The sequence below is a fragment of the Littorina saxatilis genome, linkage group LG12, assembly GCF_037325665.1.
Source record: "Littorina saxatilis isolate snail1 linkage group LG12, US_GU_Lsax_2.0, whole genome shotgun sequence".
NCBI classification, from domain to species: Eukaryota; Metazoa; Mollusca; class Gastropoda; order Littorinimorpha; family Littorinidae; genus Littorina; species Littorina saxatilis.
In genome coordinates this window covers 16,825,631-16,839,342 of record NC_090256.1, presented here as the reverse complement: position 1 = coordinate 16,839,342, position 13,712 = coordinate 16,825,631, and the positions used below count along the sequence as shown (strand labels likewise).

The window sequence follows — 13,712 nt, the reverse complement described above, 5'->3', positions numbered from 1 at the left end:
AAGCGGTGATCGTGTTGTGCCTGTGAATACAAAGAGTGAGACTGAAAGCAGTCCGCACGCACAAATTATCACCGAACCGTCACCCACTAGCAGACGACACATCTTACTATTCTTAGTCTCAGGAACGTTTTTATGAGATCGACGTTTAAAGCCAACCTTTCCCTGCATAAACCTGAGTCGAGACAGGTCGTATTGATCTGCAAAACACAGCAACAAGTATCAAAAGCCGCAGAAATGAGTGAAAAGAACTATACCTATTTTGGTGGGGTTGAAGGGTGAGTGTTCCGTGCTTTTCTTTATCTATTTATCTCTGAGAGTGAAAGTAAATTAGGGTGTATATTGATCCTAGTTGAATTCGTTTGTGTGTGTGTGTGGGGGGGGAGGAGGAGTAGGACAAAGAGTACATGTGTTTGATTAAAAGAAGGGTGAGTGTTCCGTGCTTCTCTTAATCTATTTATCTCTGAGAGTAAAGGTGTAGTTGAATTTGTGTGTGTGTGTGGGGGGGGGGGGGGGGGGGGGGGGGGGGGGGAGGCAGAGAGAGTAGGACAAAGAGTACATGTATTTGATGAAAAGGCAAAAGAAATATTTTGTTCCAATGGTGCAATAGCATGATATCTAGTCTCAGGCGGTAAATTTGAGGATGAAATGTGACTCAAGAACTCGATACTTCTCATAACGTGACTGTACCGTTGTAAGCATATATAATTATAAATTATATCAAACACCGCTTTGTTCATATCATATCGTATCATTTATGATAGTGTATTGTATAGGATCGTATTGATCAGTCGACTATCGTATGGTATCGTACCATCCCTTATTCTTCTTCTTCTGCGTTCGTGGGCTGAAACTCCCACGTACACTCGTGTGGTTTTTTTGCACGAGTGGAATTTTACGTGTACGACCGTTTTTGATCCCTTATTCATCAGGGATGGCCAAATCGTCCGCCCGATCAGGGGCAAGTAAAAAATCCGCCTGGCTAGTAGAAACCGCCTGGCAACTCGCCCGGCCCACCTGGCCGATGACAACTTTGGTCAAATGCAACCCTTTTGGTTGTAATATCGAGTTTTGAAGCCATACACTGCAGATCAAGTGTTGTATAACATGTATTTACCGGGCGAGCAAAATTTCTGCCGGGCTAGTGACTTTCTTGAAGTTACTCGCGAGTTAAAATTTTGAGATTTGGCCATCCCTGTTCATCCTTCATCCACTCCAGCCTCCACAACTCTGAAATTGGATGGAACGGAAACACACCACACACACTCTCACATACTCAAGGCATGGTGTGCATGCTCACAATTGGCAGCTGTATAATATTGTACCTTACAGCTAGGACACAAGTGTGTTCCTGCTCCTACAGTTCCTGATAGCAACATTCATACATGTATGTAATAATGGTTTCAGGGCATAGAGACAAAAGAAGGTGGCCTTTAATGGGAGGTGCCCTCTCGTCGGTGGAATCTCACGTGGCAGGCACCACTGTGTTTGTATTTTCAATAGAAACATTTTGTTTCAGAGGTGCGACGCATTCCAATATGGTGCTGATCAGATCTGACGGTGAAGTGGCAGCCTGGGGTAAGGGGGGAGCAACAAATCAGTGGGTATGTTCTTTTACCCTGCACACTTGGTTGTGTGTGTGAGTAAGGGGAGAGCAACAAATCAGTGGGTATGTTCCTTTACCGTGCACACTTGGTTGTGTGTGTGAGTGAGGGGGGAGCAACAAATCAGTGGGTATAATGTTGTTTTACCCTGCACACTTGGTTGTGTGTGTAAGGGGAGAGCAACAAATCAGTGTGTATGTTCTTTTACCGTGCACACTTGGTTGTGTGTGTGAGTGAGGGGGGAGCAACAAATCAGTGGGTATGTTCTTTTACCCTGCACACTTAGTTGTGCATGTGTGTGAGTGAGGGGGGAGCAACAAATCAGTGTGTATGTTCTTTTACCATCCACACTTGGTTGTGTGTGTGAGTGAGGGGGGAGCAACAAATCAGTGGGTATGTTCTTTTACCATCCACACTTGGTTGTGTGTGTGAGTGAGGTGGGAACAACAAATCAGTGGGTATAATGTTCTTTTAGTTTTACCCTGCACACTTGGTTGTGTGTGTAAGGGGAGAGCAACAAATCAGTGTGTATGTTCTTTTACCGTGCACACTTGGTTGTGTGTGTGAGTGAGGGGGGAGCAACAAATCAGTGGGTATGTTCTTTTACCCTGCACACTTAGTTGTGTGTGTGAGTGAGGGGGGAGCAACAAATCAGTGTGTATGTTCTTTTACCATCCACACTTGGTTGTGTGTGTGAGTGTGTGAGTGAGGGGGAGCAACAAATCAAGTGGGTATGTTTTCTGAAGAGAATGCTGTTTACAGTTCTGTTTTCTGATTGATTGATTGCAGTTGATTGGCTGATTGGCTTGCCAGAATGCTTGAAGAGAATGATGTTCACAGTTCTGTTTTCTGGTTGATTGATTGCAGTTGATTGGCGTGCCAGAATGCTTGAAGAGAATCAACCAGATGGCAACTGATGCCAAAAGCAAGGCCGGACTTCCACCAGACTTGAAACTAAAAGGACTGGTAATCAACATTGTCTTGTTTAAGGGATGATAGCTCTTCACAACATATCTTGTTGTGGCAGAAGAAATGTACTCAGAGAGCAAAGACGCACACACACACACACACACACACAAGCACGCATGTATGCACGCTTGTGTGACAGGGTGACACAGTAGTCTGCAAGCTTTGCAGTTGTCTGCCAGCCTGGGGCTCTGCGCTATTTATAGTTCAAACGTTTCATGGCTGTCGCTCTGTGCAATTTTTTTCTCAAACGTTTTATAGCTGCCAGTGAGACACCTTGGGTTTTAGAGAGGTGTTTGAGATTAGGTCTGACTGCCGTTGTCTGCTGGTATATGCTCTTGCCAGCCTTCACAGTTACAATTGGCAGTTTTAGAGGGCTGTTGACTAGTCATCAACTCTTGCTAACCTTCACATGTTGGTAGTTGTATAGGGCTGTTGACTTGTCATCAACTCTTGAATTGGCAGTTTTATAGGGCTGTTAATTTGTCATCAACTCTTGCTAACCTTCACAGTTACAATTGGCAGTTTTATAGGGCTGTTGACTTGTCATCAACTCTTGCTAACCTTCACAGTCACAATTGGCAGTTTTATAGGGCTGTTAATTGTCATCAACTCTCCACTGTTTGACTCTCTTTGCCTCAAAAGATGATTCAAGTGTTATATGGAAATCATTATTGATGAGAATAATTGTTGATGTTGTTGTTGTTGTTGTTGTTGTTGTTGAGAATTATTTATGTTTGTTGTTGTTGCAGGGTCTGTCGCTGAGTGGCGTTGATGAGACCTGTTTGTTGTTGTTATTGTTGTTGTTGTTGTAATTGGTGCAGGGTCTGTGGCTGAGTGGTTATAGTGATGAGAATTGTTTATGTTTGTTGTTGTTATTGTTGTTGTTGTTATTGCAGGGTCTGTCACTGAGTGGTAAGTGATGAGGAATGTTTATGTTTGTTGTTGTTGTAGGGTCTGTGGCTGAGTGGTTAGTGATGAGAAATGTTTATGTTTGTTGTTATTGTAGTTGTTGTTATTGCAGGGTCTGTCTCTGAGTGGTAACTGATGAGGAATGTTTATGTTTGTTGTTGTTGTAGGGTCTGTGGCTGAGTGGTTAGTGATGAGAATTGTTTATGTTTGTTGTTGTTGTTTTTGTTGTTGTCGTTGTTGCAGGGTCTGTCGCTGAGTAGATGTGATGAGAATTGTTTATGTTTGTTGTTGTTGTTGAGTGGCGGCGATGAGAATTGTTTGTTGTTGTTGTTGCTGCAGGGTCTGTCACTATGTGTCGGAGATGAAAATTGTTTTTGTTTGCTGTTGTTGTTGTTGCAGGGTCTGTCGCTGAGTGGTGTTGATGAGAATTGTTGATGTTGTTGTTGTTGCAGGGTCTGTCGCTGAGTGGCGGTGATGAGAACTGTTGTTGTTGTTGTTGCAGGGTTTGTCCCTGAACGGCGGTGATGAGAATTGTTAATGTTGTTGTTGTTGTTGTTGCAGTAGGGTCTGTCGCTAAGTGGCGGTGATGAGAATTGTTGTTGTTGTTGTAGTTGTTGTTGCAGGGTCTGTCGCTGAGTGGCTGTGATGAGAATTGTTGATGTTGTGGTTGTTGTTGTTGTTGCAGGGTCTGTCGCTGAGTGGCTGTGATGAGAATTGTTGATGTTGTTGTTGTTGCAGGGTCTGTCGCTGAGTGGCGGTGATGAGAATTGTTGTTGTTGATGTTGTTGCGGGGCCTGTCGCTGAGTGGCGGTGATGAGAACTGTTGTTGTTGTTGTTGCAGGGTTTGTCCCTGAACGGCGGTGATGAGAATTGTTAATGTTGTTGTTGTTGTTGTTGCAGTAGGGTCTGTCGCTAAGTGGCGGTGATGAGAATTGTTGTTGTTGTTGTTGTTGTTGTTGTTGCAGGGTCTGTCGCTGAGTGGCTGTGATGAGAATTGTTGATGTTGTTGTTGTTGTTGTTGAAGGGTCTGTCGTTGAGCCGTGGTGATGAGAATTGTTGATGTTGTTGTTGTTGCAGGGTCTGTCGCTGAGTGGCTGTGATGAGAATTATTGATGTTGTTGTTGTTGTTGTTGTTGTTGTTGTTGCAGGGTCTGTCGCTGAGCGGCGGTGATGAGAATTGTTGATGTTGTTGTTGTTGTTGTTGCAGGGTCTGTCACTGAGTGGCGTTGATGAGAATTGTTGATGTTGTTGTTGTTGTTGCAGGGTCTGTCGCTGACATGCGGTGATGAGAACTGTTGATGTTGTTGTTGTTGCAGGGTCTGTCGCTGAGCGGCGGTGATGAGAATTGTTGATGTTGTTGTTGTTGTTGCAGGGTCTGTCGCTGAGTGGCGGTGATGAGAATTGTTGATGTCGTTGTTGTTGTTGTTGCAGGGTCTGTGTCGCTGAGTGGTGTTGATGAGAATTGTTGATGTTGTTGTTGTTGCAGGGTCTGTCGCTGAGTGGCGGTGATGAGAACTGTTGTTGTTGTTGTTGTTGCAGGGTCTGTCGCTGAGGGGCGGTGATGAGAATTGTTGATGTTGTGGTTGTTGTTGTTGTTGCAGGGTCTGTCGCTGAGTGGCTGTGATGAGAATTGTTGATGTTGTTGTTGTTGCAGGGTCTGTCGCTGAGTGGCGGTGATGAGAATTGTTGATGTTGTTGTTGATGTTGTTGCAGGGCCTGTCGCTGAGTGGCGGTGATGAGAACTGTTGTTGTTGTTGTTGCAGGGTTTGTCCCTGAACGGCGGTGATGAGAATTGTTGTTGTTGTTGTTTTTGTTGCAGTAGGGTCTGTCGCTAAGTGGCGGTGATGAGAATTGTTGTTGTTGTTGTTGTTGTTGTTGTTGTTGTTGTTGTTGTTGTTGTTGTTGTTGTTGTTGTTGCTGCAGGGTCTGTCGCTGAGTGGCTGTGATGAGAATTGTTGATGTTGTTGTTGTTGTTGAAGGGTCTGTCGTTGAGCCGTGGTGATGAGAATTGTTGATGTTGTTGTTGTTGCAGGGTCTGTCGCTGAGTGGCTGTGATGAGAATTATTGATGTTGTTGTTGTTGTTGTTGTTGTTGCAGGGTCTGTCGCTGAGCGGCGGTGATGAGAATTGTTGATGTTGTTGTTGTTGTTGTTGCAGGGTCTGTCGCTGAGTGGCGTTGATGAGAATTGTTGATGTTGTTGTTGTTGTTGCAGGGTCTGTCACTGACATGCGGTGATGAGAACTGTTGATGTTGTTGTTGTTGTTGCAGGGTCTGTCGCTGAGCGGCGGTGATGAGAATTGTTGATGTTGTTGTTGTTGTTGCAGGGTCTGTCGCTGAGTGGCGGTGATGAGAATTGTTGATGTTGTTGTTGTTGTTGTTGCAGGGTCTGTCGCTGAGTGGCGGTGATGAGAATTGTTGATGTTGTTGTTGTTGTTGTTGCAGGGTCTGTCGCTGAGTGGCGGTGATGAGAATTGTTGATGTTGTTGTTGTTGTTGTTGCAGGGTCTGTCGCTGAGCGGCGGCGATGAGAAGAAGTCCCAGGATGAGCTGAAGGAAGGAGTGATGGCAAACTATCCCGGGCTGACCGAGACTACCTTTGTGGCCAGTGATACGCAAGGGGCTTTGGCCACCGCTTCGCCCAGTGGTAAATATACAGTTTGTCTTTGCGCGGTGGTAAACGTGTTGTACATTCTAACTGCTAGAAGATGGAATTGAAGTTTTTAACTGATACCCATCTTCAAAGAAAAGAGTGACATAGGTACATGTATTTGTTTACATCAGGATGCATTGTAAACTATAATAACTCTAAACTCCTGAATTTTGCAGTACAGAAAATGGTGATTGTTTGTAGGTTTGATGTTAAGTCTGTTATAATGGTTTCATTGTATAGTCACACACTACTTTCTTCGAGGGGTTTGCTGTTTGTTTGTTGAAATCTTTTAGTGATGTGGAAAGCACTGAACATACTTGTGTTTATGTTCACCCTGATATACATACTGTGCAGTATTTTTTTATGTCAGACAGAGGGCAGGGTTTAGCCTGGAAGAAAAAGACAATGGGACATATTTGTCCCCTTCAACCAAATTCTGATTGGACATTACATAGTCAAAGTGTGTGTGTGAGTGTGTTTGTATGTGTGTGTGTGTGTGTGTGTGTGTGTGTGTGTGTGTGTGTGTGTGTGCGTGAGAGAGAGAGGGAGAGAGAGAGAAACAAGACAAAATAGAAGCAAGTTGTTCGACACTTTCGCTGCTTTTGACGCCATCTTTTTCATTGTTTCAATGCAAACATCATGAGGTTGATAGATAGATAGAGATAGATAATTTATTGCCAAGTGTACAATACATGAATGAACATAAAAAATACAGGAGGAAAGCAGCTTGCTGTGTGATAAAAACAAAAATAAATAGCATTCATACATCACTGGCGCATAGCATCATACATGTACATACATGGGTAAGACAATTTGGTATCACAGTAACTAATACATACACTATACAGACATGGTGAGAACTATGAAACTCTAAGAGCTGTCGGAACCACAATAACAGTACGCAGAATAAGATAGGATCCCCCCCCCCCCCCACTATCAACTACTGTAAGAACTGAACATGTTCCATACTGATAAAAAGTACCTCTAAAACAGCACATAAAAATAAACTCTTCCAACACATCACAGTGGTTAAAGAACGACTAAAACTACTAAAACAAACTAGATGTGTATTCCGGTAATATAACCAGCTGCTAAAACATAGTCTGGCTTCGTCGCGTCACAGTGGTGTCACCATACTAAAACCCACTCTATATATCACAGTATGTAATGTCAGCTACTAAAAGCATACTCCTAGAGCATCCTAAAACGTGTCACAATCTGATGGGCGAGGTAGTTGAAAGAATATCTTTCCTTAACCGGGAAATAACTTTACGTTTTGTCTGTGGAGGCCGGCATTGCTTTTTATATTTAGTCAAGTTTTGACTAAATATTTTAACATCGAGGGGGAATCGAAACGAGGGTCGTGGTGTATGTGCGTGTGTGCGTGCGTGTGTGCGTGTGTGTGTGTGTAGAGCGATTCAGACTAAACTACTGGACCGATCTTTATGAAATTTGACATGAGAGTTCCTGGGTATGAAATCCCCGAACGTTTTTTTCATTTTTTTGATAAATGTCTTTGATGACGTCATATCCGGCTTTTCGTGAAAGTTGAGGCGGCACTGTCACGCCCTCATTTTTCAACCAAATTGGTTGAAATTTTGGTCAAGTAATCTTCGACGAAGCCCGGACTTCGGTATTGCATTTCAGCTTGGTGGCTTAAAAATTGATTAATGACTTTGGTCATTAAAAATCTGAAAATTGTAAAAAAAAATAAAAATTTATAAAACGATCCAAATTTACGTTTATCTTATTCTCCATCCCCCCACCTGGTGCACTTACCTTGATCGTGGTGTGGGGGCTTGTGTGCCTTGACAACCTCCGGAGCTATGTCGGCGGGGACCTCGTGTCCCTGGTAGGTCCAACCATGCCGAACAGATCCGCGTGAGGTAGAGGCCAGACTAAAATGTGTACCCTGGTCCTCCAGGTTGGGGGTTCAGCTTAGGGCCAACAACTCTAACTGGTAAAACCGAGTGAGTTACAGAAACAGCGACAAAGGAAAACAACAGTCGCTGCCCTACACGCCACCAGGCGTGAAAGGCAGGTGGGTGGGGTTATTCTCCATCATTTGCTGATTCCAAAAACATATAAATATGTTATATTCGGATTAAAAACAAGCTCTGAAAATTAAATATATAAAAATTATTATCAAATTGTTTTTTTCGAAATCAATTTAAAAACACTTTCATCTTATTCCTTGTTGGTTCCTGATTCCAAAAACATATAGATATGATATGTTTGGATTAAAAACACGCTCAGAAAGTTAAAACGAAGAGAGGTACAGAAAAGCGTGCTATCCTTCTCAGCGCAACGGATACCCCGCTCTTCTTGTCAATTCCACGGGCACTGCCTTTGCCACGGGCGGTGGAGTGACGATGCTACGAGTATACGGTCTTGCTGCGTTGCGTTGCGTTCAGTTTCATTCTGTGAGTTCGACAGCTACTTGACTAAATATTGTATTTTCGCCTTACGCGACTTGTTTTTTTTACGTTGGCCTGTGTTGCATATCGCTTGTGTTGACAGTTTCCACAGAGGTAAACGGCACAAGCACAGATTGGTCCCGCACAGATAGTTTGCAGGATTGGTCGAATAATTACATTTTAAAAGCCAATCACAGCGTGTTTAAAGAAGCTCGCAAGTTGCGTGGCTTGGCGCGCGTTTTTGCTTAGGTCTTTCCGAACACTGTACTCCCGTTATGAAAAGTGTGCATGGGGTGGTGCAGTGGTACGTAATCTCTGTGCGCCCTATGACGCACTGAAGGGAATTCCAATGGGACATTTTGAGATGTTATTCGCCAATGGCGCAAGGCCCTAACCCTAACCCCTAGTAAATGAAACCCTGAGAGGGTGTCTAATCAGAAGGTCGCAGGATCGAATTCGGGCCGGGACGGACACGGGTCAACTTTATGTGCAGACCCAGAGACGGAAGCCATGTCCCACCCCCGTGTCATCACAATGGCACGTAAAAGACCATGGTCATTCTGCCATAAGTGCAGGTGGCTGAATACACCTAAACACGCAGACACCTGGGTAGCGCGACTCCGTTGCTGCTAGCTTTCCACTGGGAGGAAGCGACCCGAATTTCCCAGCTATGGGACAATAAAGTAATGAAAATGAAAATGAAAGTGTGTACGTAATAAAACACTGTAGCCTCTTTGATGTTACAAAAAGGGTGTTGTAGCTAATACTGATATAAGAAAAAGGGTGTTGATATCCAATGCTGATGATAATTTTGTGTAGGTGGCATAGTGATGATCATTTAGTGTAGGTGGCATAGTGATGATCATTTTGTGAAGGTGGCATAGTGATAATCATTTTGTGTAGGTGGCATAGTGATGATCATTTTGTGTAGGTGGCATAGTGATAATCATTTTGTGTAGGTGGTATAGTGAGGATCATTTTGTGTAGGTGGCATAGGGAGGAGCATTTTGTGTGGGTGGCATAGTGATGATCATTTTGTGAAGGTGGTATAGTGATAATCATTTTGTGTATGTGGCATAGTGATGATCATTTTGTGTAGGTGGCATTATGATAATCATTTTGTGTAGGTGGTATAGTGATAATCATTTTGTTTAGGTGGCATAGTGATGATCATTTTGTGTAGCTGGCATAGTGAGAATCATTTTGTGTAGGTGGCATAGTGATGATCATTTTGTGTAGGTGGCATAGTGATAATCATTTTGTGTAGGTGGTATAGTGACTGATGACCATTTTGTAAAGGTGGCATTGAGTAGGTGGCATAGTGAGGATCATTTTGTGTAGGCGGCATAGTGCTGATCATTTTGTGAAGGTGGCATAGTGAGGATCACTTTGTGTGGGTGGCATAGTGAGGATCATTGTGTGTAGGTGGCATAGTGATGAACACTTTGTGTAGGTAGCATAGTGAAGATCATTTCATGCAGGTGGCATAGTGATGATCATTTCATGCAGGTGGCATAATGATGATTGTAATCTTATGGTGATGATCATTCCATGCAGGTGGCATAGTGATGATCATTTCATGCAGGTGGCATAGTGATGATTGTAATCTAATTGTGATGATAATTTCATGCGAGTGGCATAGTGATGATCATTTCATGCAGGTGGCATAGTGATGATTGTAATCTAATGGTGATGATCATTTCACAAAGGTGGCATAGTGATGATTGTAATCTAATCGTGATGATCATTTCATGCAGGTGGCATAGTGATGATCATTTTATGCAGGTGGCATAGTGATGATCATTTTATGCAGGTTGCATAGTGGTGATTGTAATCTAATGGTGATATTCATTTTGTGCAGGTGGCATAGTGATGATCATTTCATGCAGGTGGCATAGTGATGATCATTTCATGCAGGTGGCATAATGATGATTGTAATCTTATGGTGATGATCATTCCATGCAGGTGGCATAGTGATGATCATTTCATGCAGGTGGCAAAGTGATGATTGTAATCTAATTGTGATGATAATTTCATGCGAGTGGCATAGTGATGATCATTTCATGCAGGTGGCATAGTGATGATTGTAATCTAATGGTGATGATCATTTCACAAAGGTGGCATAGTGATGATTGTAATCTAATCAAAGTGATTATTTCATGCAGGTGGCATAGTGATGATCATTTTATGCAGGTGGCATAGTGATGATCATTTTATGCAGGTTGCATAGTGATGATTGTAATCTAATGGTGATATTCATTTTGTGCAGGTGGCATAGTGATGATCATTTCATGCAGGTGACATAGTGATGATTGTAATCTAATGGTGATGTTCATTTTGTGCAGGTGGCATAGTGATGATCATTTCATGCAGGTGGCACAGTGATGATTGTAATCTAATGGTGATATTCATTTTGTGCAGGTGGCATAGTGATGATCATGTCATGCAGGTGGCATAGTGATGATTGTAATCTAATGGTGATGATCATTTCATGCAGGTGGCATAGTGATGATCGCTGGTACTGGGTCCAACTGTCAGCTGATCAACCCGGACGACTCTGCCTTTCGCTGCGGAGGGTGGGGACACCTGATGGGTGACGAGGGTTCAGGTGAGTCTACACACTTTGTGACTCATGTCTTTGTCAAGGGAGACTATTCAATGGTAGAGTGCGTAAGACTATGAGACGCATGTCTGTCTAAAGGGAGAATATTCACTGGTAGAGTGCGTAAGACAAAGAGAGGAATCACTGAGCTGAACCACGGACATAACCACAATGCTCCTCTTCCCAGGCCCACCCCTGCTCCCCCTCCTCTTTCCCTTCCCCCTCTTCCTCTTTCCCAACTCTCCCCCCTTTCCTCTCCTCCCCCCTCCCCTCTCCCTCACTCTTCCCCCTCTCCCCTCCTCCCCCCCTCTCCCTCAACTCTCCTCCCTCTCCCTCTCCCCCCCTCTCCCCTCTCCCTCAACTCTTCTCCTCTTCCCTCCTTCCCCCCTCTCCCTCAACTCTTCTCCCTCTCCCCACTCTCCCCTCTTGCTCAACTCTTCCCCCCCTCCTTCTCCCCTCTCCCTCAACTCTTCCCCCTCTCCTGTCTACCCCCTCTCCCTCAACTCTGCCCCCTCTCCCCCCCCTCTCCCCTCTCCCATCCTCCCTTCTCCTCTCTCCCTCAACTCTTCTCCCTCTCCCCTCCTCCCCCTCTCCCCTCTCTCCCTCAACTCTTCCCCCTCTCCCCTCTCCCTCAACTCTTCCCCCTCTCCCGTCCCCCCCCCCCCCTCTCGCTCAACTCTTCCGCCTCTCCTGCCCCCCCCCCCTTCCCTCTCCCCTCTCCCTGAACTCTTCCCCCTCTCCAGTCCCCCCTTCTCCCCTCTCCATCAACTCTTCTCCCTCTCCCGTCCCCCCCCCCTCTCCCCTCTCCCTCAACTCTTCCCCCTCTCCTGTCCCCCCCCCTCTCTCCCCTCTCCCTCAACTCTTCCCCCTCTCCCGTCCTCCCCCTCTCCCCTCTCGCTCAACTCTTCCACCTCTCCTGTCCCCCCTCCCCTCTCCCTCAACTCTCCTCCCTCTCCCCTCCTCCCCCCTCTCCCTCAACTCTTCTCCCTCTTCCCTCCTTCCCCCCTCTCCCCTCTCCCTCAACTCTTCTCCCTCTCCCCACTCTCCCCTCTTGCTCAACTCTTCCCCCCCTCCTTCTCCCCTCTCCCTCAACTCTTCCCCCTCTCCTGTCTACCCCCTCTCCCTCAACTCTGCCCCCTCTCTCCCCCCCCTCTCCCATCCTCCCCTCTCCTCTCTCCCTCAACTCTTCTCCCTCTCCCCTCCTCCCCCTCTCCCCTCTCTCCATCAACTCTTCCCCCTCTCCCGTCCTCCCCCCTCTCCCTCAACTCTCCCCCCTCTCCTGTCCCCCCCCCTCTCCCTCAACTCTTCCCCCTCTCCCGTCCCCCCCCCCCCTCTCCCCTCTCGCTCAACTCTTCCGCCTCTCCTGTCCCCCCCCCCTTCCCTCTCCCCTCTCCCTGAACTCTCCCCCCTCTCCAGTCCCCCCTTCTCCCCTCTCCATCAACTCTTCCCCCTCTCCCGTCCCCCCCCTCTCCCCTCACCCTCAACTCTTCCCCCTCTCCTGTCCCCCCCCCCTCTCTCCCTCAACTCTTCTCCCTCTCCCCACTCTCCCCTCTTGCTCAACTCTTCCCCCTCTCCTGTCTACCCCCTCTCCCTCAACTCTGCCCCCTCTCTCCCCCCCCTCTCCCATCCTCCCCTCTCCTCTCTCCCTCAACTCTTCTCCCTCTCCCCTCCTCCCCCTCTCCCCTCTCTCCATCAACTCTTCCCCCTCTCCCGTCCTCCCCCCTCTCCCCTCTCCCTCAACTCTCCCCCCTCTCCTGTCCCCCCCCCCCCCCCTCTCCCTCAACTCTTCCCCCTCTCCCGTCCCCCCCCCTCTCCCCTCTCGCTCAACTCTTCCGCCTCTCCTGTCCCCCCCCCCCTTCCCTCTCCCCTCTCCCTGAACTCTCCCCCCTCTCCAGTCCCCCCTTCTTCCCTCTCCATCAACTCTTCCCCCTCTCCCGTCCCCCCCCCCCTCTCCCCTCTCCCTCAACTCTTCCCCCTCTCCTGTCCCCCCCCCCCCCCTCTCTCCCCTCTCCCTCAACTCTTCCCCCTCTCCCGTCCTCCCCCCTCTCCCCTCTCGCTCAACTCTTCCCCCTCTCCTGTCCCCCCCCCCCCTCTCCCTCAACTCTTCCCCCTCTCCCGTCCTCACCCCCTCTCCCTCAACTCTTCCCCTTCTCCTGCCCCCCCCCCTCTCCCCTCTCCCTCAACTCTTCCCCCTCTCCCGTCCTCCCCCTCACCCCTCTCCATCAACTCTTCCCCCTCTCCTGTCCCCCCCCCCCCCTCTCCCCTCTCCCTCAACTCTTCCCCCTCTCCCGTCCTCCCCCTCTCCCCTCTCCATCAACTCTTCCCCCTCTCCTGTCCCCCCCCTCTCCCCTCTCCCTCAACTCTTCCCCATCTCCTGTCCCCCCCCCCTCTCCCCTCTCCCTCAACTCTTCCCCCTCTCCTGCCTCTCCCCTCTCCCCTCTCCCTCAACTCTTCCCCCTCTCCTGTCCCCCCCTCTCCCCTCTCCCTCAACTCTTCCCCCTCTCCTGCCCCTCCCCTCTCCCCTCTCCCTCAACTCTTCCCCCTCTCCTGTCCCCCCCCTCTCCC

General features: G+C 47.3%; 1 protein-coding gene across 2 annotated transcripts in view; it reads left to right on the top strand.

Moving 5' to 3' along the window:
- Nucleotides 1–10: 10 nt before the first annotated feature.
- Nucleotides 11–13,712, top strand: part of LOC138981378 (N-acetyl-D-glucosamine kinase-like) — a 33,844-nt gene continuing 20,142 nt past the window's right edge. Inside the window, exons 1-5 of one of the 2 annotated variants that reach the window (XM_070354272.1) lie at nt 11–275; nt 1,517–1,601; nt 2,469–2,567; nt 5,981–6,122; nt 11,043–11,153. In XM_070354272.1, the coding sequence (XP_070210373.1) occupies nt 133–275; nt 1,517–1,601; nt 2,469–2,567; nt 5,981–6,122; nt 11,043–11,153 (580 nt within the window). In that variant the 5' untranslated portion in view covers nt 11–132. Of the gene's footprint in view, nt 276–1,516; nt 1,602–2,172; nt 2,195–2,468; nt 2,568–5,980; nt 6,123–11,042; nt 11,154–13,712 lie in introns of those variants that run through there. The other variant, XM_070354273.1, reaches the window with a different exon arrangement.